Source organism: Spermophilus citellus (assembly GCF_964194105.1).
Source record: "Spermophilus citellus genome assembly, chromosome: 18".
Classification (NCBI taxonomy): domain Eukaryota; kingdom Metazoa; phylum Chordata; class Mammalia; order Rodentia; family Sciuridae; genus Spermophilus; species Spermophilus citellus.
The window spans coordinates 65493094-65520523 of record NC_138200.1 but is presented as its reverse complement, the minus strand read 5'-3'; the positions used below and the strand labels follow the sequence as shown (position 1 = coordinate 65520523).

General features: G+C 59.4%; 1 protein-coding gene across 1 annotated transcript; it reads left to right on the top strand.

Annotated features, from left to right (window-relative positions):
- The first annotated feature begins 4133 nt into the window (after positions 1 to 4133).
- SLC38A8 (solute carrier family 38 member 8) lies at positions 4134 to 27241 on the top strand. Its single transcript, XM_081274225.1, has 12 exons — positions 4134 to 4439; positions 4805 to 4904; positions 5868 to 6058; positions 8233 to 8431; positions 10763 to 10895; positions 11619 to 11720; positions 13965 to 14022; positions 17475 to 17589; positions 18503 to 18650; positions 19017 to 19225; positions 20578 to 20629; positions 22363 to 27241. The coding sequence occupies exons 1-12, from the start codon at positions 4371 to 4373 to the stop codon at positions 22454 to 22456; spliced, it is 1470 nt and encodes a 489-aa protein (XP_081130351.1). The 5' UTR covers positions 4134 to 4370; the 3' UTR covers positions 22457 to 27241.
- Positions 27242 to 27430: the final 189 nt, after the last annotated feature.

Genomic DNA, 27430 nt, shown 5'->3' with positions numbered 1-27430 from the left:
GCACATGCCTGGGACTGAAGCCATCAAGCTCTGCTGAACTCTCGGGGAACGGCCAGGCTTGTTCCCGAGACGCTGGCACCACCTGCCCTCCTGCCCTTCCAGCAGCCCTCCTCACAGCACTGGGGTTTCCCTCTCTTTGGTCAGCGCCACGCTGCAGGCGCGAGGGGGCGTCTCGGGTGGTTTGGATTTGTTTCCCTGAAGAGAGGCCTGGGGCTCCTTCGCTCCTGGCTGTCGGCTTGTGAGTCTCGGGAGGTGTCTGTTTAGAGCCTGGGCCCATTTCTTTTTTCTTTTTTTAATATTTAATTTTTTTAGTTGTAGTTAGACTCAGTATCTTTATTTTTATGTGGTGGTGAGGATTCACCCAGGGCCTCGCACATGCTAGGCAAGTGCTCTACCGCTGAGCCCCAGCCCCTTGGCCCATTTCTTATTCTGATTATGCACCTGAGTTTTTTATATGTTCCCAGGACAGGTTCCTTATCAGACTTGGGGTGTTCTCTCTCACTTGTTGGGCTGGCTTTTCACCTTCTTGGTGGTGTTCCTCGACACATAAGTGTTTTTGATTTTGTTAAGGTACAGTTTTTCCACTTTCCTCGTTGGTTGTGTGGGTGTTGGGGTGACGTCTGGCTCCAAGGCAGCCTGGCACTGCTTAGCCCCTGCCTATCTGCACATCACAGGTGGGGGGCCTGGGGCTGTGGCTAGGGCTCTCCTGAGTCTGGCACAGCGGCTCGTAGGGGTTGCCTGCAGCTCTCTTGCACTTGTGCTACTCTTGCCTGCCGGATTTTGGTGGCATTGCTGTGGGCCGAAGTGCTGGCTTTTCAACACGGGTGGCCTCCCGGTTGTTGGTGTTGAGCACAGCCGTGCTCACGGGCAGCAGCTGGCAGTGGATCTCAGAGTGGCTCCTGCTTGTCACTGGTGGCGCTCTGGCCTCCCTACCAGTCCTCCCGTGTGTGGGCTGCCCCACTCCGGCACACCCCTAGCACTCGGAGCAGGCAGGATGCAGTGGGAAGGGCAGCGGGATGGGACTCCCTGGGGACGAGGCCCTGTCTGGCAGCGCAGCTTTGGATGTGACAGAAGCCTGAAGTCTGGATTACATGAAACCTTCCAGTTTTTAATGTTGGCAAGTGATTGAATTAAAGTGGGGTTTTTTTTGGTTTGTTTTTTGGTTGGTTGGTTTTATTTGTGTGAAGTGACCAAAACTCTCTGTTGTTCTTAGTGGCATCAGCCTAACCTGCTAGGTGATAACCCTGTGGGATGATGTTCCAACCAGAGGTGTTGGGCTGGAGAGCTTGCCTCCACGTTGGCTGCGTGGCCTGGGGTCACCTGCCTCCTTGGGCGTGGGTCCCTCTTCCTGCCCTGGGACCTTCCTGCCTGGGACTCTGCTGAGCCACGGCGGGCATGACATCGCCATGCAGCACTGCACAGATCCCCGCATTCTACAGATTCAGGGGTCCCTGTCTGGCTTCCCAGGTCGGCATCTGTCGTGCTTCTTGTCCTTGTGAGCAGTTCTTCTGCCGCACTCTGCTTTTGCCAAGGGGACTTCGGGGGCCTCTGTAGTGGCGGTGGCCCCGCCAGCCCATGATGGAACATACTTAGCTTGGGCTCAGGGTATACACACACTTTGGGCTTAAGTCAGACAGTTGGGATAGAACGAGGACAGAGGGACTAGCATGGATACCCAGAGTGCATGCAGAGGCTGTCGGGAACCGAGTGGGGTTTTCCAGGTGTTCAGGGCCTTTCCAGGAAGGAGCCTGCACAGGGACACTCTGACAGGTGGAGCTCTGCCTCAGCCACAGACCATGGCGGAGGGCAGCCTTGCATCCAGGAAGCCTGAGACCCATGGGAGCTGCGTTAACAGAGAGCAGCCCCAGGAGCAGGACCCTGCCTCCTGCGGCGGGGGCTGCCATTGGAGCTCTGTGCCTGTGGTGACGCACCTTGGTCACCGTCACAGGCAGCCTGGTCCCATTCGCGGAGGAGAGGAGGCCCAAGGATGCCCACTGCCACCCTGACTCGGGACAGATAGCAGAGGAGATCGTGAACTTGTCCTGCTCAGTTCCAGGACTTGTGTGCTTACTTCCTGTTCTCTCCTGCTGGTGTCTGCTCAGTGTTCCATGTCTATCCTCGCTCTAAAAGGGACAGTGACACCCTAGGAAGGTGTCTGGGTGCTAGAGGCCTTGGGACACAGTCCTGGGAGGAATGCAGAACAGGGTTGCTGCTGAGATGAACCTGGAGAGAGAGCTCCTTGATGGGGAGAGTTCCTATAGAGCAGGGCTCAATTCTCAGAAGAAGAGGGTCACTGGGGTCTGGAGAGGTGGCTTGGAGTCTGGCCAACAGGTTTGTTGTCCCGGAGCCAAAGATAGTGGGATTCCAGGGCTCCACCTTGGAGGAACGTTCAGGGGAAGTTGTCAGAGGCTCTGGACTCAGACTGCCTGGGTCCAGCCTCAGCCTGACCACTTGCTGCTATGAGCCTTGGAGGGAGCCTCAAGTCCCTGAGCAAAGTGTTGTAGGCTGTGTGCTTGGCCAGCACCTGCAGGGTGCAGCGAGTCCCTCACCTCAGCAGTCCTGCTTCCAGGGGTCCCTTTTACCCCTGGTGTGGATTCCCGTTGTCTGTCCCAGCCAGCCACAGTCACAGGTATGCTGGGAGTCCATGTGCTGGTGTGTCCCCAGGGACCTGGTGTCATGAAGAAGCAGACAGAGGCTGACCGCGGGGATCTGTGCAATGCTGCATAGAGATGTCATGCCCGCAGTGGCTCAGCAGAGTGCCCTGGCTGCCCTCAGCCATCCTGCCCACCTACACTCTCCTCTGTGCCTTTCTTTGCCCTGCTCACACAGGACATCTCCCACAAAGAACCCTCCTCATGGGCAGCAGGGCCCAGCAGTCACTAGCACCTGCAGAGCCCTCACTGTGGGCATGGGCGGCGTGTCTTCTGCCTGCTGCGCTCCCTGTGGTCCCACCACAGAAGACCCGGCTGGCCTGGCACAAGCTTGAGACCCTTGCTTGGCACCAGTCTGCTTCCCTGATCCCCGACAGGTGTGAGTGTAGAGGGACCCAGCAGAGCCACTTTGCCGTGGGAGTCCCTGGCCTGTCCTCTGTCACGCTCCGTGGGGAGAAGACAGGATCCAGGGGTGGCCAGGGCGTGTGGGTGCAGGGGAGAGCTGCCTTTGCGCATCTCTTTGCCTGCCTTCTGCGCCGGAGGAGGCTATGTGGGGCCAGCGGGACGGGGAGCAGGGCTCTGGGGGGGCACCACCCGGCTGCTGCAGATGGGGCCCCACAGGGCGCCCCTCCACAGCCCAGGAAAGGTCATGCAGCCCTGTGATGCCGGCAGAGGGTGGATTTCAAAGCCCCTCAGAATTAAGAGGTTTTCCCCACGGCCTGGAATTTCACAGCCCAGTGGCCAATTTCCAAGTCATGCACATTAATGGGCAGCTAATGAGGGACCCACCGGCAGGGACAGGAAAATGCCCCTGAGCCCCCAGAGCCAGATTAAGGAGTACAAAGTCCCCAGCCGCTGATGAAGGGCTCTTTATCTTTGCTCTCAGGAGGCCAGGAGTGGGCAGAGGGCGAGCCTCGGCTGCTCGCAGGGCCAGGGCAGGCTGCATGAATGCCGCACGCCTCTTCCTCTGGCCCAGGCTGTTGCTGTTCTGCTGCCCTCCCTGCTGTGCCCAGCAGCATCGCCCAAGGTTCAACGACCTCACTCCAGTGAGAAGGACAAGGAGTCGAAGGCAGGAAAGGCCTTTCCCAGCAGTGCCCGATCCCAGGCCCCAGCCGGGGGCCTTCCTGGGAGCCTTGGCACAGGGAACCCCCGTGAAGATGGAGCCGAGGTCGGAGCAGTGTGGCCTCCTCCAGGGAATGCCCACAGCCCAGAAGCTGGAAGAGGCAGGAGAGGCCCTCTAGAACCCTCAGAGGGAGCACCACCCTGCTCACACCTGGACCTCAGATTGCTGGTCTCCAGAACTACGAGAGAATAAATGCCCGTTGTTTTAAGCCACCTGGTTTGTGGTGCTCTGTTACAGCAGCCACAGGAACCTAACGCAGAGGCCGGGGTCAGGGCAAGCCAGTGACTCTCCCTTTCTCGTCTTCTCTCGTCCATGTGCTCACTCACTCATTCATCCAGCCTGTCCCCAGCACTGTCAGAGTCAGAGGGGCAGGGAGGTGTGTGGCATTGGGGCCTTCAAGGTGAGATGCTGGGCACCTCTCACGGCCCTTGCCTGAGCCCAGGCCCTGTTGTGTGCAGCAGGACCATGGTGACATTCTCAGTGTTTGAGGTGGACGTTCTCGAAAGCTGGGCTCTCAGCCCACACATGGTGGCAGCCCAAGTGCTGTGTGAGTCCTGAGCTCCTGGACCTCCAGCCCTGCTTCCTTCAAGCTGTGCATGCATGCTGACAAACTGGTCACAGCTGGTCAAGCATATATTAAGCGCGGCTGTGTGAGCCTCAAGGAGGTAACCAAATCAGAGGGTGGGACCTTAGGAGCACACAAGGAAAAAGCCTTTTGAGGCCCCCCTGGTGTCTGACAGGTGTGGGCTGGCCAGATGGGGTGGGGCTCTGGGCATTGACATAGCTTACAGCCACGGTTCCCACAGGAGGTCCCCAGTCAGCAGCCTTAGTAGCACTGGGAACTCATCAGAAACGCAGGTTCCCAGGCCCCAGCCGGACCCGCTGGGGCAGAAGCACTGGGGAAGGGCTGCAGCCAGAACACGGCTGCCCCAGGGGACTCGGGTCCACGGGAGTGTAAGAATGGGAGGGGGGCTGGCTTCCAGGAACCAACAGACTCCATTTCAAGACCGGACTTCGTGTGCTCTTTCAGAGCGGGGCCAGTGCCACCTTTCTGCCATCTGAAGAGGGGGTCCCCTTCCAAGTGCGGTTCAGTGCCAGCTGCAGCTGCCTCCCCATCAAGCTTGTTAGAGGTGAGGAGTCTGCCCGTGGCAGGCCTCGGTGAGAGGGAGCCCCGTGCTGGAGGAGCTCCCAGGGCAAGCGGGGGAGGGAAGCCCCTGGCACCCCACGTGGCGCACCTGCTACAGATGAGGGTCTGGCCAGGAGTCACATTGCCAATCCGTGGCAGGCTCAGCTCAGAGACCTCCACCCCACCCTCAGGCTGGGGGCCTCACAGGGGCACCTGAGGGCGGGGCCCTGGAGAAGCCAGCTGAGCTCCTTCAGAGCCCTAGGAAGCCCCACCCCGAGGAGGGGCCTGTGGGGGTATCTTAAGACTCCCTGGTGAGGTCAGCTGTCTCAGAAGCTGCAAACTCTTGGCAAGGTGGCTCTGACCCCTTGTCCCTGTCTCCCTGGGCTTTGGGCCCTGACCCCACATGCCCGCTGGGGCCCCCTCCGTCATCAGCGGTCAGCCCATCCCCAGCTGAGGGGGGCTCTTCCTCGGCAGCCCTCCCTGCTCAAGCAATGCAGCAGAGGCAGCTGGAGGGAGCCTGAGACCTGTCCCTGGTGGCCGGGACTGTCTGGCCCCTTAGCGTTGGTATCTGTGGTAAGGACCAGATACCCTTGCCATGGGTGCAGAAGGTTGGAAGCTTGGTGGTGGTGGAGTGGGCTGAGGGTGGATGGGGGAGGGAGTTGGAGGACTGAAGGGGGGGAAGGACAGGGTCAGGATCACCACGGGGTTCAGAAAACAGAAGTGAGAATAAATGGGTAGAAAGTGGAGGGGTGAGGGCAGAGGTCACGGAGCTAATGCCTGTGTGGCGCTTCAGACAGGCCAGTCCGGGCCGAGGAAGAGGGCTGCGGGGGTGGGGTTGACCTGGGCTTTTAGCTTGTACCCACCTGACCTGGAGGGAGGAATCTGAGGTCTTGGGAATGAGACCTTAAGCTGTGAAGAAAGGGGGGGAAAAGACTACCCTTTCTCTCTGTCCCTCTGCTGTCCCCAGCCATGGAGGGACAGACCCGAGGAGGCAGAGGCCCTCCAGAAAAGCCCCTCCCTGCCGCTGCCACCCGCAGCTTGTCCTCTGTGGGCGCCATCTTCATTCTCCTGAAGTCCGCGCTGGGAGCGGGGCTGCTCAGCTTCCCCTGGGCCTTCCACAAGGCCGGGGGCGTGGGGCCTGCCTTCCTGGTGGAGCTGGTAAGTCTCAGGAGGTGCTCTGGAGCCCTGTGTAGCTGCGTGGCCGCTTCGGCTTCCTGGGTGGGATCCGCAGGCTGCTTGTCTAGGATCAGGACCTCTGGGGTCTTGCCCTCTATCTGCTTGGCTGATCGGGGAGGCCACAGTCCATCTCGTGGCCCTGGGCAGGAAACATTCTCCACCATGGCTGGTGAGGTCGGTCACAGCCGGGTGGTTCACAGGCAAAGTTCTGAGCACCCCTTACATAAATCTGGCTCTGCTGCTGGGAAGGAGCCACCTTCGGGCATCCTTTCTCCTCCAGAGCTGCCCAGGAGGCCCAGGCCCCTGCCAGGAGCTCAGTGGGCAGAGGCTGGAGGGCTCCGATGGCTGCGGTGGAAGGAGGTGTAACTGGTGAACCTCAGACTCTTGGGAGTTGTGAAGGCCAGACCTGGGACAGATTGCCAGACTTTGCTGTCCTGCCGTCGCTTCGTGGCCACTGGTCCTGGGGGAGGTTCTGGGCCGAAGCTCCTCTCACACTTCCTTCAACCCCCGAAGGTCTTTACTGAGCACCTGCTGGGTGTCAGGAACTTCTCTGACGCAGAGAAATGTGGTGTGGTCCTCACGGAGCCAGACATGACCGTGCTGGGGTGTGCAGAGCTGCGCAGCTGCCAGAGTCTGTTCCCCCAGCTGTTGGACAGAGCACCTCAGATGGGTGTTTAATGCCCCAGGAACATCTTCCCACAGTGTGGAGGCCAGAGTCGGTCAAAGGTGTCAGAGGGGCCCACTGCCTCCACGCTCTTCTGGCCCCTGGAGGCCCAGGGCCTGCAGCTTGTGTGTGACCACCTCACTGCAGACTCCACCTTCTGCTTTTCCTGGGGCCCCTCCTCTCTCCCAGAAGGATGCTCATCACTGGAATTGGGGCCAGCTGCATGATCCTGGCAACTTCACCTGAGGCTCTTAACAACATGCTTTAAGACTCTTCGTCATCACTGACATCTGCAAAAACTAAGTTGAAGCCGCAGGTTTGCAGGTTGGGGCACCATCCCTGCACATGGTGGACCATTCTCTGCGAAAATGGTGATCAGCAGCACACACAGCACAGGGTACTGTCATCAGAGCTATGCCGAGTGGAGGAAGCCAGATAGGGACACAGAACGGGGGGAAGGGGAGGTCAGGGGTTTCTTCCAGGGAAAGACAGGCAGAGCTGGCTGGAAGGGGCCTGCGGACCTTCCAGGGACTGTGGAACACTGTGCCCCAAAAGGAGTGGGTGTCCACGTGCATCTCCTGCGCAACTCTGACACGGAAGATCCTGCCCTTGATTCTGTGTAAATTCCACGGGAGGACTGGGAACACATGGCCCTCTGTAGCTGCGGGCAGCGTGTCGGGGAAGCACACTGATACCAGCAGCTTGCTTCAGATGCATCCATCAGTGGAGGCTACGAGCTGCAGAGGCCTGGCCAGCGGGTGGAGACTGAAGCCATGAACAGGAGCTGCTCTTGGCCCAAGCTGGGAAGTGGGTATGGTGCTCACTGCAAAATCATTCTAACTCTCCTGTATGTTTGGAAATCATGGTAAACAGTGGGGAAAATATTTCAGCCGACATAGAGGGAGATTGGAGCACTGAAGGATGGCCACCACTTCTGGAGCACTCTCCCTGAGAGGGCCCTGAGCTAGGCCTGTCCCCTGCCATGGTCAGGCCTGCTGAGGTGGGCAGGCTGTACCCATTTCACAGAAGAAACAGCAGGGGCGGATGGTCTGGCCCCACACAGCAGGCCACACACAGTTAGATTCTGGGCCCAGGCCTACTGTTCCTCCTTGGGTTCCTAACCGCACACACCCACACCCAGGCGACCCAGGGGAGTAGTTTAAACTCTCTGGACTCCTGTTATCTCTTCTGTCCTGCTGGGGCAGGATGGGGTCAGAACCCAGGTCTGCAGAGCCAGAGTGGCCATTGGGCTCCACCTGCTCTGCAGCTCTGACTCAGGGTAGGGAGGGGTGGAAGCCCATCTGGTGGAGGCTGCAGGCTCCAGGCTCCACAGCCAGTCCCCAGCCCTGGCCTCCACAAGGCCCAGTGGAAGACCATTTGGTGGAGGCTGCAGGTTCCACAGCCAGTCCCCAGCCTGGCCTCCTCAGAGGCCCAGTGGAGGCCCTGGGGCTGCTGACCTGAGCATGCATAGTCCCACAGTCTTTCTCTGCAGGTCTCCTTGGTCTTCCTGATCAGTGGGCTGGTCATCCTGGGCTACGCGGCCTCTGTCAGTGGCCAGGCCACCTACCAGGGTGTGGTCCATGGGCTCTGTGGCCCCACCATCGGGAAACTGTGTGAGGCCTGCTTCATCATCAACCTGCTCATGATCTCCGTGGCTTTTTTCAGGGTAATTGGAGACCAGCTCGAGAAGTGTAAGTATCCTTAAAGAGTCAGAGTGGCCCAGGGTACAGAGCCCATAGTAAGTGGGACACAAGATACTGGGCAGGGCCCAAGGGGCTGCACATCCAAGTTCCCAACATGGTGGGGCAGGGAGACTCAAACTGATCATCAGCAGTAGAGCAGTGGTCCTGGACTGAACAGGAGAGACCATGCCTACATGGGATGTCCAGTGGTCACAGCCCATTTCACAGACGGGGAGATGGAGCCAACTGCAAGAAATCCTTGCTGAAAGAGGCCCAGTAATGCCTTCAATTTTGAAATGCCTAAGTGACATGGACTCTTTCTGGTCCCCTGCTAAGACTTTTCCTCTAAGCACTGCCTTAGCAGCACCTTACCAGTGTCCATATGTTCTGCTCTCATTTTTATACCATCCTGAATATCTGCTAGTTCTTGCTGTCATTTATTCTATAACTTATGGGATGTTTGAATTGTGTTGTTTAATTTCCATTTGTTTGGAAGTTTTTTAGATCCTGTTTTAGTCTCTACCTTCATTATTTTATGGACAGAGAACTTGGTAATTTCAACTTTTTTGTTTGTTTTTGCAGTGCTGGGGATCCAACTGCTAGGCAAGCTAGGCAAGCGTTCTACACGGAGCCACACCCCAGCTGTCAGTCTTCCAAGATCTGTTGGGACTTGGTCTGTGGCCTAGCACTTGGTCAGCCTTGGTAGCACTCTGTGTGCTTGTGGGGAGCTGTGTTCTGCAGTTGCTGAGTGCAGCATGCAGGAACGGGTGTCAGGCCAGGTGGGCAGCAGCCCTGTGCAGGTCTCCTGTGGCAGCCCTGTTCATCTTTTTATTTTGTTCTAGTTATTTTCTCAGTAGTTCAGCTGCAATTGCAGATTTGTCCATTTCTCCCTTTAATTCTGTCAATCTCTGCTTCTTGGTTTTTTTGAAGCTCTGTGATTAGGGACATTCTGTTATCGTTATGAAACATTCTGCCTTATCTCTGAGTGAGTCCACCTTCTCTGCTGTAGATAGGCCACTTGGCTCCCTTCAGATCAGAATGTGTGCAGTAGACATTGTTCCTTTTCTTGCACTTTAAACTTGACGGTGGCCTGGAATTTTAAAATGCATTTCTTGTAGACAGCATCTGTTCCGCTCTTGCATTTTTCTGTCATCTTGACAATCTCAAGACATTTAATTGGATTGTTTAGACTTAATTGGAATGTAATTAGTGATAGGGTTGGGTTTAAGTCTACCATTTACCATTTGTTTTTCTCTGACCTTTGACCCCTGTATGAAAAGGTCCCTGGCCATGGGATTTTGGAATTAAGGCCACCATGTCTTGGGAAACACTGTCATACAGCATCACAGTTGGTCTCCCTGACCCTCCTGGTGGGCGAGTGGCCACAGAGTGCCTTGCTTCTCTCAAGTTTCCTGGTGGTGAACTGCTAGCACTGTGCTGAGGAGGGCTGGGGACCAGTGTTGGAGCACTGTGACCGTGGTGCTGATCAGGATGCGAGTTGCCCGCTTGACTGGGGTGGAGAGTACCGCCCATGTTTCTGGTTAGGTATTTGGGGATATAACCAAAGCTCCTGGGAAGGGGAACTAATTAGATGTTGGGGTGTTTAGGGGAGTCAGTGAGTTGGGTAAAAATGACCACTGTAAGTAATGCTGAAGACCTCAAGAAATATCCTAGAAACTGCACCTCTGAGAAGAATCTGGCATAGCCCTGACACTGAACTGGAGTTTCCTGGCGGCTAGGGAGCTGGTGGGTGAGCACCTGCTCTTTCCCATGACCCACCTGTGAGCTCCGGCATCCGCACCCTCGCAGCATCTCCAGCTCGGAGCACCTGCCCTGACGCTCCAGCTGCAGAACCCCACTGCCTCCTGCTGCTCCAGTGGACGTCCCCTCCTGCCCCTCTGTCCTGCCTCAGATCTGCTCCATGTTAGCCCTCTAGCTGTGGCAGAATAGCAATAGCCCCAGCTTCTCTGTTATCCCTCCCCTGGAAGTGGGTGAGGTCTGAGCACCTTGTCCTCAAGTCAGGTAGGCTCTGGGACAGCTCTGTCCTGCAGATGGGCTGTCAGGAGGCTCCAGAGCAATCACCATCAGCTCAACACCCTTCCAAGATGCCCTGGTCCCCACGTGAGGCAGCCCTGGCTGGCTCAACTCTGTCCTAACTCTCCTGATTGGCGACCTGGGTCATGGTGATTCTAGACCACCAAGTGTGGGCTGCTGTTGTGCTGCAGCTAGGCCGTAGAGCAGCTCTCCACCAGAGTCACGGCCAGAAGTCCCCCGCAGGTCCCAGTCTGACCCCAGCCAGCCACCGAGCTCGGTGGCTCACTTGTGCCTTATCTCTGGCAGTGTGTGATTCCCTCCTGCCGGGCGGCCTGCAGCCGTGGTATGCCACCCAGCGCTTCACCCTGCCCATGCTCTCCATGCTGGTCATCCTGCCCCTGTCCTTGCCACGGGACATCGCCGTCCAGAAATACACAAGGTACAGGGGCTGCAGACGCTTCCAGGCAGAGCAGCGTGCCAACCAGGTCTCCCCTTGGCAAATGCTGGCATTAGGAGGGATGAGGGGGAAAGGGAAGAGATTGAAGCTTGTAGAAACGACACTCGCCCCTGGTGGGAAACACAAATTGGCAAGAAGCTTGCTGTGACATGACATTGTGTTCTTGAACTGTCACTGACTTGTCCTGCCCACAGCCACACACAGGCACAGAGATACGCACAGCTTTTTCTTGATTTTTTTTCCCTCTGAGGCCTTCGGTTTACCTCACCTGGGCACCTCCACCCAGGCTGCACAGGCCTTTCCCTCAGTGCATGTGAGCAGAGGTAGATTTTTGCCTCTGGAACAATAGACGTGGCAGGCCACAGAGCTTCTGTGTCACATATGGCCGAGCCACGGTCTTCTCCTCTTCCTGAGGTTGATTGCTGGTACCCTGACCTGGGTGCCAAGTCTGAGCAGCTGACTGGCCTTCGTTAGTGAGGGGCAAGTTATCATCCCCGAGGACGCCAGTGACATTCAAAACTCCACATGCCCAGCCTCTCAGCCTGAGTGGCCAGTGCTGCTGCCCTTTGTATGAGGGGACGCATGCTCAGGAGGAGAATGTGACCGCGCTGGCCAGGGAGGGCAGGAATTTGGATGCCAGTGTGCACCTCCCTGCACTGGCTGTCGCCCAGTGTTGGCACCCTGACGCCCACCCGTCTGTGTCAGCACCCTAGGCACCCTGGCCTCCTGTTACCTGGCCCTGGTCATCACAGTGCAGTACTACCTCTGGCCCCATGGCCTCGTGCAGGAGCCCCGTCCTTCCCTGAGGTGAGTCTGTGCAGACAGCTCTTCATGGCCTCCAGAGGGAGGCCCCCGGGGAGCCTGCATGTGGGACTCCTGGCCCTTCCTGTGAGGTCTCTCTCTTTCCTTATGCGTGACAAGGCCAAGGAAAGCCCCTTCCTTCTTTAGAAAGGTTGCAGCCATCCCCAGGGATGACCAGCTACAGGCCCAGGCCACACAGGTGCTGAAGGCCACACTAGCCCGGGCTCCTGGCCACGGTAGATGTGTCCCTGCAGGGGGATGCAGCAAAACCCAGCAGCCAGGTTGCTGGGGCACAGGGGACCGTGAGGGGGCTAAGCTGGTGGGCCGCTCAGCCAGGACAGAAAGTGGGGCAGGGGTGTGGGTAAGGACTTTGGTTTGCACTGGGTGGGTCATGAACAGCACTCTTCTGAGCATAGCAGGGATGTGACGTGATCTTCTCCTAAAAAGGCTCGCCTGGTTGTTTGTGGTCTCCAGAGTCAGGCAGAAACGGGGAGACCAGGCAGGAGGTCCACTGTGTCCCGACACTGCAGACCACAGGGCTTCCAGAGAGATGAGGCCCGATGCTGGATGTGCTGTGTCCGACTGGCCCATGGCAGGGCCAGCTCATGGCCTGTGGCTCTTGGGGGCCTGGGCTCAGTTCTGCTCTCTGGAACCTCTGGATTGTGCTGAGTGAGGGGCCCAGCATGTTCACCCTGCAGCAGGCCCACAGATCCCACGACAGGTCACAGGTCCATTCGAGGCCATTGAGAAGGGAGTGGATGGGAACCTGAGCTCTTGGCTTGAGTAGCCCGAGGGAAGGGGACACTGTCCTGCCTGAGGGGTAGGGCCAGGAGGAGGTCCCGTGGAGGCGGCTGGAGGTGTGGAACAGGTGTCGAGGCGCTGTCAGGCCCGGGTGCCTGCCGTTGAGGGCAGCGGCCACGCTGGAGGGAGCAGGGTGGTTGGCGTTGGCTTGGAGAGTTGGCGTTGGCATTTCAGGCCTCCAGCCCGAGGTCTGCACCCAGCCTCTGGTGCTTGGGCACTAGGGGTGAGTGGTGGAGGAGCGAGGAAGACCTGGCCAGGGGTGGTGAGTGAGTTAGGCTGACACAAGTGCATCCTTCACAGTTCTAAAGGGCAAGGTCAACAAGAGTGTCACTGGGCTGAAGTTGGGTGTGTGAGACACCAGGGGAGAATCCAATAATCCTTGCCTTTGCCGACCTATAGCTGCTGCTACACACGCCTCGGCTTGTGGCCCCTTCCTCCTCCTCCAAAGCCAGCCACAGTGTACCTCTGACCCACCTTCTGTCATCATTGTCCCCTCCTACCATAGCCAGGGTTCTCTGTTTCCAGGACGCTGTGACGATGTTGGGCTCCCATCTTGGAGCCCTTAACCACATCTGCCAAGTTCCTTTTGCCCTAAGGGACCACACCTGCAGGTTCCTGATGGGGACATGCACCTCTTTGGGGCCTGATTCTACCAGGAAATGCTTAGTCTGCGGGGGGCACTATTTGATGCCCGCTCTGCTCTGTGTCCCCAGGGTTGCTGGAGGCTGGTGTGGAGAGGTGCTTGTGAAAGGAGGCAGGGAGCCCTGAGAGGGACCACCTGGAGCTTCTGCCCACGCACACCTCTGTCCCTAGGCCTGGAAGGAGGTCACACCCTCCTTGCATTACTGGAGTGTGGGGTGGAGGCCGCCTCTGCCCCTGCCCTCTACTGCACTGGCAGCAGACAGCTGAAGAGGGAGGGCAGGGGCTGCTTCCAGAGCAGGCTTGCCCCATCCTGCCCACCTGGAGAGTGTCATGGTGTCCAGTGTTGGCAAAGACCTACTTAGAAAGCGTAGCATTTAACAAGCCCTCCTTCCATCCTCCAAAGCCTGTCATGGGCTGGGGCTGGGGCTCAGCAGTAGATGTGCAAGGCCCTGGGTTCAATCCTCAGCACCACATAAAAAATAAAAATAAAAAATAAAGGTACTGACAACTACAACTACAAAATAAATATTTAAAAGAAAATAAAAACCACATCTTGTGGGCGGAGATTGTAGCTCAGTGGCAGAGCACTTGCCTTGCATGTAGGAGGCACTGGGTTTGATCCTCAGCAGCACATACATAAAGGAATTGTGTCCATCCTCAACTAAAAGAAATTAAAAAAAAAACCAAACAGCTCATCTTGTAGCCGTGCTCAGGTGGGGCCTCTGGCAGGGTTTAACATCCATCCTCTCGAGTTGCAGGTGCTTTGAGTTCCCTTCCTTAACCAACGCCTGTTCTTGTGACTTACAGCCCTCCGCCCTGGACGTCTGTGTTTAGTGTCTTCCCCACGATCTGCTTCGGTTTTCAGGTGAGTTCAGAGTGTGGCCGTTTCCGAGGCTCCCTGCTCCTGTCGGGGAGAAGTCCAAGGACTTGTTCTAGGGTGCCCTGGGCTCTCGGCACCCACAGTGGCCAGAGGCTGTTTTCAGAGACTAAGTCAGTGGGTTGGCGTCTGGCTTCCCTGGTGGGTGGTGAATTGTCATTGAACTTGGGAACCTAGTCCTCACCAGCAGCAGCTCCATGTGTGCTAGGTTTGCAGTAGAGTGTGGGGACCTGGAGCCTGTCCCCCTCTGCAGAGTGCTGACAGAATGTCACCAGGCGGGCAGGCCTGGAGCTGCCCTCCTATGCTCCAGGACACCATGCCTGCAGGTGGGTTTGTCCCAGGGGCCAGGTGAGAAGGATCGTGTCTCGTGAGGTTCACAGTTTGGAGGGACCAAGTGGCAGAGGCAGGCGAGGAGTGAAGGCAGCTGGTGTGGCCCCCCCAGCAGAGGCGGAGGCAAGGACTCTGGAAGGATGGGGGCGCAGCCAGGTGGAGGAGGGTCCGCCAGGCGGAGGCCGCAGCACAGGGAGCCCCCAGCATGCCGGCCTGGGCAGGCGGAGGGCGGTGGTGGAGGAGGGGCGGCCCACGCCCCCTCTGTGGAACTGGGGCTCCCTGCTATCCTGGCAGCTGCCACCTTTTTTCGTGGTTTCCTTTGGGGAAGTTTTGCCTCCATCTCCTAAAAACAACCACCTCCCCTCCACTGATGCTACCCCCAACCACAGGACTCTGCAAAGTAAAACCCAGCTCGAGGACTGGCACAGTCCAGCTTTCAGCCTCGAGGCCCTCCCCCTCCCACAGCCAGTCTCTGCTGTCGTCTTGCCTTTTTTTTTTTTTTTTGGAGACGCGTTTTTGGAATATCTGAAACACTCCTGTTTCTCATCTTTATAAATGACTCAGTGCCGCTGCTGGGGTTCAGCCAGCAGCTCAGGCGTGGATTTGCTGTTGGCTGTGATCCGGTCTAGCTTGGCTGCCCCTCCTGGCCCCGGCCACATGGTGGGCGCCTGGCCCTGGCTTCACCTTTGTCTTGGCTGCCCCAGCTCTCCTAGCAACCAGGCCGGCTCCGTTTCCAAGGACACCAGCTGCGCTGCTTGGCTGCCTGACAGTGGGGGCAGGGTTAGGCCAGAGGTGGGGAGAAAAGAGATGATGGAGGCTGAGCAGCTCGGGGAGGGGCAGGTGGGCCTGTTGTCCTCAGGAAGGGACCTCATTCAAACCGCCACCAGGCGTAGTTAGCAGTGGACAGTCCCTCCCGCATGGCCTGTGCAGGCTGGGTGTGGGGCCTGAGGAACAGAGGGGCTGCTGGGATGATTCCAGCCGCCCAGGCCTCCCTGGGACTTCTGGGTTTGGTTTTACCTCTTTGTTGAGGGGCAGGTCACTTATTGTATGACCCGCCCTTCTGAAGCGCACAAGTTGACCTATAGCTGCCACCACCATCAATTTCAGAACAGGTTTGCCAGGCCCCAAAAGAGCCCCCTAAGTGTCAGCAGCCACTCTGCCTCCGTCTCCCAGCCACCGCAGAGGACCTCTGACCTGCTCTGTCCCTGGGTCTCCCCTTATATGCCTTTCATATACATGGGACCAGTGACGTGGCACTGCGTCTTCCCCTCGGCACCACGTTTCCTTCACGTGGCGCGTGTCTGCTCCCTTCCTCGCTATGGCCCAGTAGCGTCCCACCCAACAGTCAGCCACAGTCTCTGTGTATGGTGTCTCCACCACTGCTCGGCCTCTGTCACAGAGCAGCTGTGAGCCTGCACACGCCAGCCCCCTCACCCCAACTGCCCTGCAGAGCAGCCACCCTGAGGGCCCCTCTTTGTCACCCACCGTCAACAGACAGAAGCCCCACGCAGGAGCACAGGGAAGGAGGCTTCCTGGTGCATCCAGCACCCTGAGGTCTGCCCCCATGTTGGGCCCCGCCGTGCCTCTGCACAAAGAGATGAAAGCAGAGCCTGGGATGCGGGGCACCTGGGGTCTGCTGTGAACAGGGGACGATGTGTGGAGGAGCACCCTCAGGTCATGGCCGGGCGGAACTCCAGGCCTCCTGGCCTTCTGGGAAGTGTGCGTCCCAGGAGCGCCCAGCATGGAGGAGCTGCGGGCCTCATCCAGAGTCTGCTGCCCGTGGCGGGGGGGGGGGGGGCTTGGGGCTTGGGGCTCAGCTAGCCTGTGGCCTTCATCTCCTGGGGTTCAGGGAGACCCCAGGGAGAAAGCAGGCACACAGCTGCCCCAAGGGAGGTGCACCAGGGCTCACCCAGGTGGGATGAGGCCAGTGTGCCGCCCCCACCTCCGAGAGGGGAACTCCATGACAGGGCACTGTGGCCGGCTTGCTGACACTGTATCCCCAGCACGCACCAGCATCTGAGTGACACGGAGCCTGGGACAGGGAGGGACAAGGGCGGCTGCGGGGAAGTTGGGAAGTTAGTGGGTAACTATAGTATGGTTGTCAGCCTTGCCAGGCTCTGGGCAGCCCCAGATGGGCAAGGTGGCCCCAGTCATGATCATGCAGCTGATGGCTGCTGAACACCAGACCCAAAGGAGCATTTGTTGGGGCCAAGTGTGAGAGGGGACGCTGGGTCCAAGCAGGATGAGTAGGGCTGGGTGGCAGGTCAGCTGCAGAGGGGCCCAGGAGGGCCCTGCTCAGTGAGTGACCAGTGGGGCGGTGGTGAGCAAGGAACCAGGTGATGGGACCCGACCTGGGAGTTGGGAGCCTGGAGTGCGGAGTGTGTGAGAGGAGGCAGCGTCCGTCCATCCTGGCTGCTCTGCCGTGCCAGTGCCTCGTCTGCCCAAGCGCGACACCCAACCACAGGGGCTCTTGCATCCCCTGCACGGTTTATGTGGCAAATCCTGTAAGAGGTGATATATTGCACATGAAGTATGCAGGTTTAAGTCTGTGCTCCTGAGTGACGCTGTCAACCCTGGGAGGCCCCTCGCTGCCTTTTCCCACCAGTGGCACCCATTCTACCTGAACCACTGTTCCACCATCAGTCACCTAGAGCAGAGATGCTCCTGAGTGACGTTTGGCCACATCTGGAGACGTTTGGGCTGTCACAAATGGGGGCATCTAGGGGATCACAGCTGGAGTGCTACACACAATCCTTCAGTGCACAGAGCAGCCCCCACCAAGAGACTACCTGCACCCACAAAGCCAGTAGTGCCGAGGTCAGGAATCCTGCTGCAGACTTGTCTGAACTTCACCCCGCGGCATGCTCTCCTGCCTGGCCCTGTGTTCAGGGTGGCATGCCTGCGAGTCTTCGGGGCTCAGGTGGAGAGCTGGGCTCCATCTTTTTGGAGCCATGCAGTCTTGCCTGTGTGAGTCTCCCGTGGTCTATTTATGTCTTCTGCTAATGCTGGACACACAGGGTGCTCCCCGCCTTTGGGCAGTATTCCCAGTCACTCAGGTGGTCCTGACACCTGCTGACCTGAGTCTCGCTGACCACACTTCTGCCCTCCAGTGTCACGAAGCTGCCGTCTCCATCTACTGCAGCATGCGCAGCCAGAGCCTCTCCCACTGGGCCCTGGTCTCCGTGCTGTCCCTGCTGGCCTGCTGCCTCATCTACTCGCTGACAGGTAGGACCCTGCGGGGCACCCAGGGGTGGGCAGGGCGTGGCAGAAGGAAGGGGAGCCACAGCTAGTGCTGGCTCCACAGTTTCCATTCTGAGCGCCCCACAGTGTCATGAAGGCTGCACAGGTGCAGCGGATCCTCAGATGTGTAGCTTAGAAAGGGGCCATGACATGCCTGAGGTCACGGGCACATTGTAGCACAGAGCCAGGTTGGAGGTGGGGCGGGGATGACTTCTGGCCGGCCACTTTCCAGCCTGGTGGCCTTTTTAATCCACCTGTTGGAGCCTCTGATTTGGAAAGGCTTGGGCTGCAGCAGGCGTGTCAGGCAACTTTGGACTTCTGAAGTCACCCTAAGGAAACTGGGACATTGCCCTCAGCAGAGCAGGGCTTGTCAGTCTAGCCCCGAGTCGGAGGGCCGTGTCTCGTGATCGTCAGCTTCAGACACCCGGAGATGGCAGATCCCCTTCAGAAAGAGCCCTGAGCAAAGCCAAGAAGGCCTCGGCTCCTGGCCAGAGGTGTGCTTTAGGGCAGGTGTGACCGTGGTCACTGAGGCCAGGGGATTGTCCTTGAGTCCCAGGCCACCATAACTAGCTGTGTGGTTCTGGGTGGCCACTGACCCAGGGCTGTCCGAGGAGCGGGCTGGGCTGGAGCAGGTTGGATTTTCAAGCACTGAGCCTCCAGCCTCCGTCCACTCTGGGCAGGCCACTGGCACCAGCTGTGAGCAGACACCAGGGCTAGGCAGGAGTGCAACCCAGGGGCATCGCAGGCTGAGGGCCAGCAGGACGGCCTTGGAGAAGGACAGGATGGGGAACCCTTCTGGAACCTTCGCTCAGCTCCCAGGGAAACCCGCGGGCCCTATGTGTTGGGGGGGTTGGCCTTCTCCGTCTGGAGTGTGCCAGATGCTGTGCTCCTGCCGCAGGGGCTTATGGCTTCTTGACGTTTGGGACCGGAGTTTCTGCTGACATCCTGATGTCCTACCCGGGCGATGACGTGGCCATCATCGTTGCCCGGGTCCTCTTCGCCGTCTCCATTGTGACGGTCTACCCCATTGTGCTCTTCCTGGGGAGGTGAGCCGGGTGGGGGTGGCTGGCAACTAGTGGGTGGGTTCAGCCTGTGGTGGGGCTGTGTTATCTCAGAGGAGAGAGGAGGAAACCGGGCACGGAGGGCCTGGGGAGTTTACCCAGAGCTGCCCAGTGCTGCCCAGTGAGCACCAACCAGGACTGGGCCGAGCCACACGCGCTGGACCTTCCCCCATGCTGCACTCTGCTGGCAGCCCATCTGACAGTCGCTGAGCCCCTGAGGGTTGGGGGTCCCCTGGGGAGTAAGCACCTGGGGGCAGAACGGGGGACCGGAGGAGGACTTGGGGACTGGCAGTGCCCAGCACTGGCTGGGGCCCCTGGGGTGCCATGTTTCTGGGTCGGCACGGTCTCCAGGTCTGTGATGCAGGATTTTTGGACAAGGAGCTGCAGAGGGACTTGGAGGCCCCTGGTGCTAGCTGACCCCACGGGGCCGTGGGTTCGAGTGCCGCTGACCATATTGTGGGTCGCTGTGACACTGGCCATGGCCCTGTTCCTGCCCGACCTCAGCGAGATCATTGGCATCATCGGGGGCATCAGCTCCTTCTTCATCTTCATCTTCCCGGGTGAGTGGCCGCCTCCAGGCTTGCCCCCCTCCCCTCGCGCTGGCCCAGCTCTGTGGGGCCTTAAGGTTCTAGCAGGTGGGAGCCCTGTGGGAAGCTGCGGGCCCCAGGCAGGCCCCTGGTCACCAGGCATGCGGCCTGAGGCTTTGCACACCTGCCCTGGTTTAGCAGCTCAAGATCCCACAGATGGGGAGGCCCAGGCCAGAGTCCCAGGAGGCTCAGCCGGAGCGTGGCAGGGCCGAGCCCACCGCAGCTTCGTCCACTGCTGCCTCTTACTGCAGGATGAGGCTTAATTTTTTAATTGCAGTGAAACTCACATAGCTCCAGGTGCAAAAGGCACGAGGGATGTCCCACCCGGAACTGGAGGCACAATCCCTTTCCTGAGGCGAGGGCTTCCTGAGAGACCTCCCAGTGTTGGCACGCATTCCAGTCCCAACCCGGCGTTCTCCCCAAAGGAACCCAGCCAGGGCCAGCAGGGGCATGCTTCAGGGCCCGGGGAGCCCTGGGGGGACAGCTGAGGCCCACAGGCCTGCAGTTCTTCTGGGAGAGCAGCCACATTGAGCAGATGGTAAAATTGGGGAGCCTGTAGCCAGACACCCTCAATGCTGCAGTCCGGCTACCATGTCAAACAGGGAGGCCGGTGCCCCTGGGTGGACCTCCAGAGACCCAACGGGAAGTGAAGTTCAACTTGGGGCCAGGTAGAAGGGCAGCGAGGGTGTCACCAACAGCCTTGGGGGACAGATGTTGACATGGAGGGCCGGGGAGAAGCTGGGTATCAAGAGGCTGAGGACACTTACAGAGTGGGAGCAGCAGGCTGTCTGGTGGGTTGAGCTCGGGCTGGACGGGTGGAGGGGGGCTTCCTCTGTCCTGGGAAGAGCTCTCCCAGCCGTGTGCCCTGAGCTCCTATCTGGGCGCCGTATTCTGGTTTAGCTCGTGCTGGGTGCCTTGAGTCCCAGCCCTCCCATGCGGGCTGGAGGTTGGTGGTGGGGATCCCGTGGGCCCTCCAGAGCTACTTTAAAACGGGTACACACAGGCAAAGGGAAAAGAAGCCGTGTCTGCCAGCCGCTGCGCGCCTCCAGGTGCCGGCCTCATCTGCGCCATACCCTCACTGACGCTGCTGTGGGCGGTGCTGTCACTGTCCCTGAGAGACTGAGGCTCTAGAGGCCACTGTTGTCACTGGCCAAGGTGTTGCAGGGGTGCAGAGCGGGCGCTCCCCCACCTGCCTGACTCCCAGTCGAGCCTCAGGCCCCCACAATGTGCCACCTAGCCAGGAGGGACTGGCCTGTGGGCCACCTGTGGGAAAGTCCTCGAGGGGCCCCTGAGGTCACCTGGGTGCTGACTGCGTCTCTTCCCAGGTCTGTGCCTCATCTGTGCCGTGGGCGTCGAGCCCATAGGACCAAGAGTCAAGTGAGTGTCCTCAAAGCCAGGAGGGTGGCTCGGGTGTGCCCATGGACCAGGAGTGAGAGTGCTTCTGTCCACCCTCCTCCTGTGGATGAGAAACACCGGCCTCTGGGGAGGGGGCATCCCCGTGGTAAGAGGATAGCTGAGCCAGATGGGTGCCCAGCCAGCAGTGCCTGGCCTATGCACATCCACCCGGTCCTGGCTATTGGCCAGACCCAGGGCAAGACAGGCTGCCTGCTGGTGGAGTCGGGGAACTGCAGTGGCAGGCTGGACCCAGGGCTACATGCAGTGTCCTCAGACAGCAGGTCTTGCTGGTGCCCTGGGTGCGGCCACGCTGGGCCTGTTACACACCACCACCGTCCTTCTGGGGAGCCTCCACCATCAGGATGAGGCCTGTCAGGAGACGACAGGACAGAGTGGGGCTGGTTCCCATTCACAGGTGCAAAGACAGAGGCTGGGCAGGTGAGGACATGCTGCTCTAGTGTTTTAGGGCCACCAGAGCAGATTTGATTTGCACCTCCTGAGGCCGAACGCAAGGAAAGCGCCCTCTCCCAGCCCTGGGGACCAGCCTGGGCTCGGGCTGCCCACTCTGCAGGCTGCTGGTGGCCCCTGTGTCCTTGGCTTGTAGCTGCTGCACCCGTGTCTGCCTCCGTCCTCCTGTGGCCATCTGTCTCTGGGTCTCGAGTCCCCCACTGCCCTTCTCTTAGAAGGACATCTCCTCACAGATCCTCATGCCGTTACTTCTGCAAAGACCTGTTTCCAAAGAGGTCACACTCATGGGTCCCAGTTGGACGTGAGCCTTGGGGGACACATTCAGCCCAATTCGGACACTCTGAAGTCACAACAGCCAGGGTGTGGCCCGGCTGTAGCCCTGTCCCCCAGCCCCCCAGCCCCTCTGGACTCAAGCTCAGCTTCTCCAAAGAGCAGGCTCAGCGTGGCTTCTCCCCACCTGAGCCCAGAGCTGACCCTGGCCATCTGGCATCCTAATGGCATGTCTCTGGTACGCTCTTTGGAATCTTGCTCTTGGCTCTGTCCCATGACCCATGCTCATCATGGTTTTTACTGGAGAGCTCTCAAGACGATTTTCTTCCTCAGCTGCTCTCGTCCTGAACCATCGAGTGGTTTCAAGGGGTGCTGTGGCTGGGTCACACCTGCCATCCCCCCACTGTGTGCGTGGGTGGCACTGACATGTGCTCACCAGAGATGCCCCTCCTGGTCCCTGGGTCCTCCTAGCCTCTGTTGACAGGGCCAGAGCCATCTCTGGCCACCCTGCTGTTGGTGGGAGTCTTCTCATTGCCCCAGCTCCTTGACTCACCTGATCATATTAGGAAGCTTACGAATGTGGCCCTGGCAGCCAGTCCCCAGCCCACACCTCCACCACGCTCCTCCCCCAGTGGGTGTGTGACTGTGACTTACAGCTTTTATCTCATCCCTCACTGGGGGGCTTAAGTAGATGAGAAGAGGGGAGTTTGAAACAGAGCCCTTCACCCCTCTGATAAAATATTGGGGAAGAACAAGATTATGAACTAAGAGATGGAGAGAGGAGGTTTTGGGAAATGCCTGGGTACTTTATTTCCCAAAGTTGACTCAGAAACCCATCCCCTCAGGTAAAGGAGAGAAAAGAATTTTCTCAAAACCGGTGACTCCCCTGGGGTCCAGCAGCACGTTTCCAGGCCGGCTTCACTTGTGGGTGCAGGGCCGGCTTTGCCGGGCGCTGACGTGGTGTGTTGAATTGGCAGGTGCTGCTTGGAGGCCTGGGGCGTGACCTCTGTGCTGCTGGGCACCTTCATCTTCGGGCAGAGCACAGTGGCAGCTGTCCTGGAGCTGCTCTGAGCAGCCCCCACAGGTGACCTGTGTGGCTCCCACCTCTATCCCTGAGACTGACGCGGGTTTCATCACGAAGATGCTGGGCAAACAGACGGCTTCCGCCTTCCAGGCTGCCCATGGACTCTGCTCCTTCCAGGATCTCTGGTGAGGAAAGACGGAATTAGGTTCTGGCAGCTGCTGTGACAACCGCCACACACAATGACTCAAAGCAACATCAGCGTGTTGCTTCCAGTCCGGAGGCCAGATTTTGCAGTGGAGGTCTGGTGGGCCGTGCTGTCTTACTGTTGGTGGCTGTTGGTGCTCCTCCATGACCCTGGCTTGCAGATGTCACTCAGTCTCTGCTTTCGTCTTCACCTGGCCACCTCCCTTTTGTGTGTCCAAATCTCCTCCTCCTCACAAGGATACCAGCCCTTCATTCGGGGCTATCCTCATTAAGTATGTCCTCCCCTGAACTTGACTGCATCTCGTCTCGGTTACTCAATTAGGATGTATAAAGATCCAGTCTCCAAATAAGGTCACATTGGCAAGGGATCGGGGAAGGACTTCAGCTACCTTGGGGACAGGACTCGGCCCAGGACACAGAGGTGGGAGCCGAGGCTTTGGGTGTATTGATCAAGGTGAGGGCAACGGGAGCCCAGGAGGAGACTTGGGGGCACGACTTGGGGGCACGACTTGGGGGCATCCCTCGGGGGCAGTGGAGGGGTGAGCCCTCTGCCCAGGGCCTGGACCAGAAGGTGCGCAGGTGCGGCCCAGCGTGGGTCTCAGGAGACGTCTTCCCTGCCACTCGCTCTGCCTGGAGAGCCCAGGAGCCGAGTGGGCCCATCGCCCTGTAGCTCCCTCCTGGCCCCACCCTGTCCCCTGTCCCCTGACCCGGCCCTGGCAGGAGTCGGCCTGCTGCGGAGAGTGTCAGGGCAGAGGGTCCTTCAGAAGGGCGCTTTCCCCTGGGCAGGACGCGACCAGGCAGTGGCCCGTGCCCTTCCCATGTATGTCACACACGGCGTCTGTGACTCAGTGAGGTCGATGGTGACAGGACTGTGTGTGTGCCAGCCTGTCCACGTGCACTCAGTCTCAACGCCACACTGTAATTCACACGCTGTGAGACAGCCCCTGAGGTGCACGGTCCAGGCACTTGGCATGTTCAGTCACGCCACCACCCCGCCACCTCCCTGCAGCAGCTGTCCTCATGCCATCAGCAGCCCTGTCCCCTCGGTCTCCAGGCCGTCCTGACTGGACACTCCTGGTGGACCCAGGCGGAACGCAGTCCTGTGGGGGGCTCCCTTGAGGGAGCACAAGGCCCACTGCACAGGTGTCGGCCGAGGCGTGGGAAGGCCAGGGCGGCCTGTCCTGCAGGCCGCAGCGCTGAGTCGCAACCGCCCTTGGCTTGAGCTCCACTGTCTGCTTCCTCTACCGCATGCTCCAAGCAGAGGAGTGACCCAGGAGGGGACGTGTGCTCAGCCTGCAGACGGGGTGGAGCCCCTGCCAGCCTCCTCCACAGCCGCTGGGGGAGGGGCGTGGCTACAGGCAAAGGCTCTGGACCCTGTGAGGGGACGCAGGACCTCTCTCCCAGTCCCCTTGAACCAAGCCATTGTGACCTGCCCACCCTGTGTCCAGCGGCCACAGGGTCCTCCCAGACAAGGGCTCGGGAGCCAGGACGCACACCAGGCAGAGTGCTCTAGCAGGTGAGCTGAGGGTGTGGCCTTTGTTGACACCACCTACCTCCAGGGCTCTGCTGCATGGGCCAGAAGGCTAGGCCAGGCTGAGGCTGTTCAGAGAATCCAGGAATAACAGAGCGGGCACAGTAAGGGTCCTGCCATGAAGGGAGGCCACGTGACTGGCTTTGAACCTGAGCTTGGTTGGGAACCTGGCTCCGCCACGTGCTATCTCAGAGCTGCTGGGAACGTAGGAGCTTTCATCCTGGCCCAGTGGAGCCGGCTACTGTTCCTGTGTTTTCACTGTGAAGCTCGAGGGGGGTGCTGCACCTACAGCCGCTAGGGTGTCTCTCACCAAGAAAGGCAGCTGCGTTTCCAGAAACCACCAAGGTTGGCAGAGGACACTGAGTTTCCTAGCAGTTATGGGAAAAGGGAAATGGGAGGATTTGAGGGCTCCCCCAGCAGAGCGACACAGGAGGGAGTGGACGGGCATTAAAGGTAAGAGGAGGAGAGAGCAAGGGCTTTAGGGGTGACCGCATTGCCACCAGGACCAAGGTTTCCAGCCGGTTCTGTGGCAGGTTCAGATGTGAGCCACACGTTGGCATCCCAGCACAGGGACAGCGGCCTGCCAGCAGAGGGAGGCCCCCTGGCTGTCTGACCTGGGGAGGAAGGTGCTGATGGCCTTTTGGACTGTCCTGCTCAAATGCCAATGGTGCCTTGAGGTCTGTGCGGGACAGGGAGGCAGAGGGCCGAGGAGGGCGTGGGTGGGGCTGAGCCTGCAGGATCCAGGCTGACCTGGGTCACCGGCTGGCTGTGTGGTCCTGGCCCAGCCTGTGCCCTCTCTGAGCAGTGCCTGCCTCAGGCCACCGCCACAGGGACCCGCCATCAGTGTGCTCCCCGCCTCCGTGTCCTTCTGGCCCCACGTTTCCATCCTCTCGTCCTCCAACACAGGCCTCCACAGCCCTCCCCTCAGGACCACGGTGAGGATGAGCAGAGGGTCCCCTGTAAGCCCCAACAGAGCCTGGCCTGTCCCAGCTCCCGGTCAATGGTGACAACTGCTTGGGTGTAGAGATGCAGGTGCCTAAAGCCACCTCTTCCGAGAGACCACGTGACACATGTATACCAAGGGCCTCACCCTGCTCTGAGCATGGTGGCTGCAGGGGCGCTGAGCACCTGGGCAAACCTGTCCACGAGCTCAGGGTCACACAAAAGACCCTGTGCCACAGGGCCACCTCTGAGGCCTCCCACGGACAGTCTTGGGTGGAGCAGGGCCCTCGAGGGTGCGTCGGGGATCTCTGTGCAGGTAAGTCGGTGGGGACTGTGACATTCCTGTAACATGATTGACAGCTTCGTGGTGACGATCCCGGGCTTCGGTTGTGCCCGGTGCCACCCCTCCCCAACCCACGACCACAGTCACCCCGGGCTTGCGGTTCTGGCACTGGGCAGGGTTTGTGGGTCCTGGCACTGCCTCCCGCCCTGGGGTTTGCGGGTCCTGGCGCTGGTGGGAAGGAGATGCGGGGTGGCCTCCCTTGCGGTTCTGCAGCACATCCTCGCCGTGACCTCGTCAGCTCCGTGCTCCCTTATGACCCGGTGCAGTCCTCCCTCTGTACCACCTGGCGACTTGGCCAGGGTTCCAGGGCCCCAGACACCAGGCGCTCTGGCACCCAGTGGTGTGTGCGTCTGTGACGAGGCGCGTCCTCTGGGTATTTCATTTGTGCTGTGGAGGGAGCCCAGGGCCCTGCACCTGCTAGGCAGGAGCTGCCCCTGGACTCCCCCGGGCACACTGCAGATGGCCTCTGGATGATGCGGCCCCGAGACATCATGGGTGGTAGGCAGCGGTTAACGTGGTGTTCCGGGAATAACGGCAGGGAAGGTGGGGACGTGTCCAGTGCAGGTGCAGCCATCCGGCTGGATCACCTTGCACCCACCCCAGAGCACCCTGCCCGTGGCTGGCGACTCTGGCTGCGCAGCCTGGGGCTGCACAGGGCCTGCTGGCTGCAGCGTGTTCTGTACCTGCTGCTGGTCCGTGGGTGTTTGAGTTGTCTCCCCCTTTTGGCTGTGTGGCCAGTGCCGCCGTGAATACTGGTGCAGATACGTGTTTGAATGCCTTTTAAAAATTCTTGTGGGTATAGTGTGTATCCAGAAATAGAATGGCTGGGTCATAGGGTAATTCTGCCTTTAACTTTTTGAGGAAACTGATTCGGACATTAAGGGTCTTCCCCCTACCATGGAGTGCAGGGTAGTTGGACACAGGGTTGTGGGTAGGTGGCTCTCGGTTAGAATCCACCTGAGCTATTAATTTGCTGTGTGACCTCTGGCAAATTACTCATCCTCTGTGTCTTCATTTCCCTGCTCAGGATGGTGCTGTGAGCATGAGGGAGATGGTGCCAAGTGCTTGATTCTGTGCGTGGCTCTGAAGTGTCAATCAAGTGGAGCTCTTATGCCTTTTAGGGTTGAAATGTGTTCTCTTCAGAGCCTGATCCCACCCACCCTGCCTGTGAGGGGGCTGCCAGCAGCCCAGGAGGTGTGTGCAGGGGGTGCAGGGCGCCTGTTATGCCTGGAGAGACTTGGCGCCGAGTCCTAAGGGTACAGTGGCCCCCTCTGGGTGCCGCTGCAGGTCCCTGCCCTGCAGGAGGAGGGCACAGGCGGGGGGCTGGCGCCAGGGTGCACCTCAGGGACAGCAGGCCTCAAGCCCACTCCACTGTCCCGAATGCCTGCTGTTCTGGTTGTGTGGGGTGCCAAGGGGAGGGCTGGGCAGGCATGGGAAGAGGCGCATGTGTGGGTCTGCTTCCTGGGCCATGGCCTGCTGCCCCCCACTCCCCAGCCTCCCTGCCCTGCAGGAGCCCTGCTGGCCTCACCTCTTCCTTGTCCCTTGAGCCTTCTGTGAGACTGTCCTCTAACCAGGACAGAGCTTCCAGACCAGGACCTCAAGGCCAGCGCGGGGCTGCCTTGCCAGACAGCAGCCACACCCCAAGCTCTGGGCAGCCCTGGCCTTGCCCCCCAGAAGGCCAGCTCTGCACCCCCAGGGTGTCCTGCAGTCTTTGTTAGCATGGACACAGATGGCCCAGGTAAAGGACTCAAGATGGGGTCCCTGGGGCGGGGCAGGGCTGACACACTACTGCCACCTGGGCTGGCTCTGCTGACTCGGAGGGTCCCTGTGCTGCCCTAAACCACAAGTGACCCCAGCAGCTTCACTGAGTCCCTTGGCTGAGCTCCTGGAGCTGAGGGTGGTCCTGGGACCCAGAAGGGCTCACAGGCAGGAGCGTATGTGTCACATGCCTCCCCAGAGCGGTCACCACCTCCACACTGCAAACAGGACCTGGAGGCCAGG

Coding starts and splice junctions, on each gene's coding strand:
- SLC38A8 (XM_081274225.1), top strand. CDS start 4,371: ATGCATGCTGACAAACTGGTCACAGCTGGTCAAGCATATATTAAGCGC. Junction 4,905..5,867: donor CCCCATCAAGCTTGTTAGAG/GTGAGGAGTCTG, acceptor TGCTGTCCCCAG/CCATGGAGGGACAGACCCGA. Junction 10,896..11,618: donor GCCGTCCAGAAATACACAAG/GTACAGGGGCTG, acceptor CGTCTGTGTCAG/CACCCTAGGCACCCTGGCCT.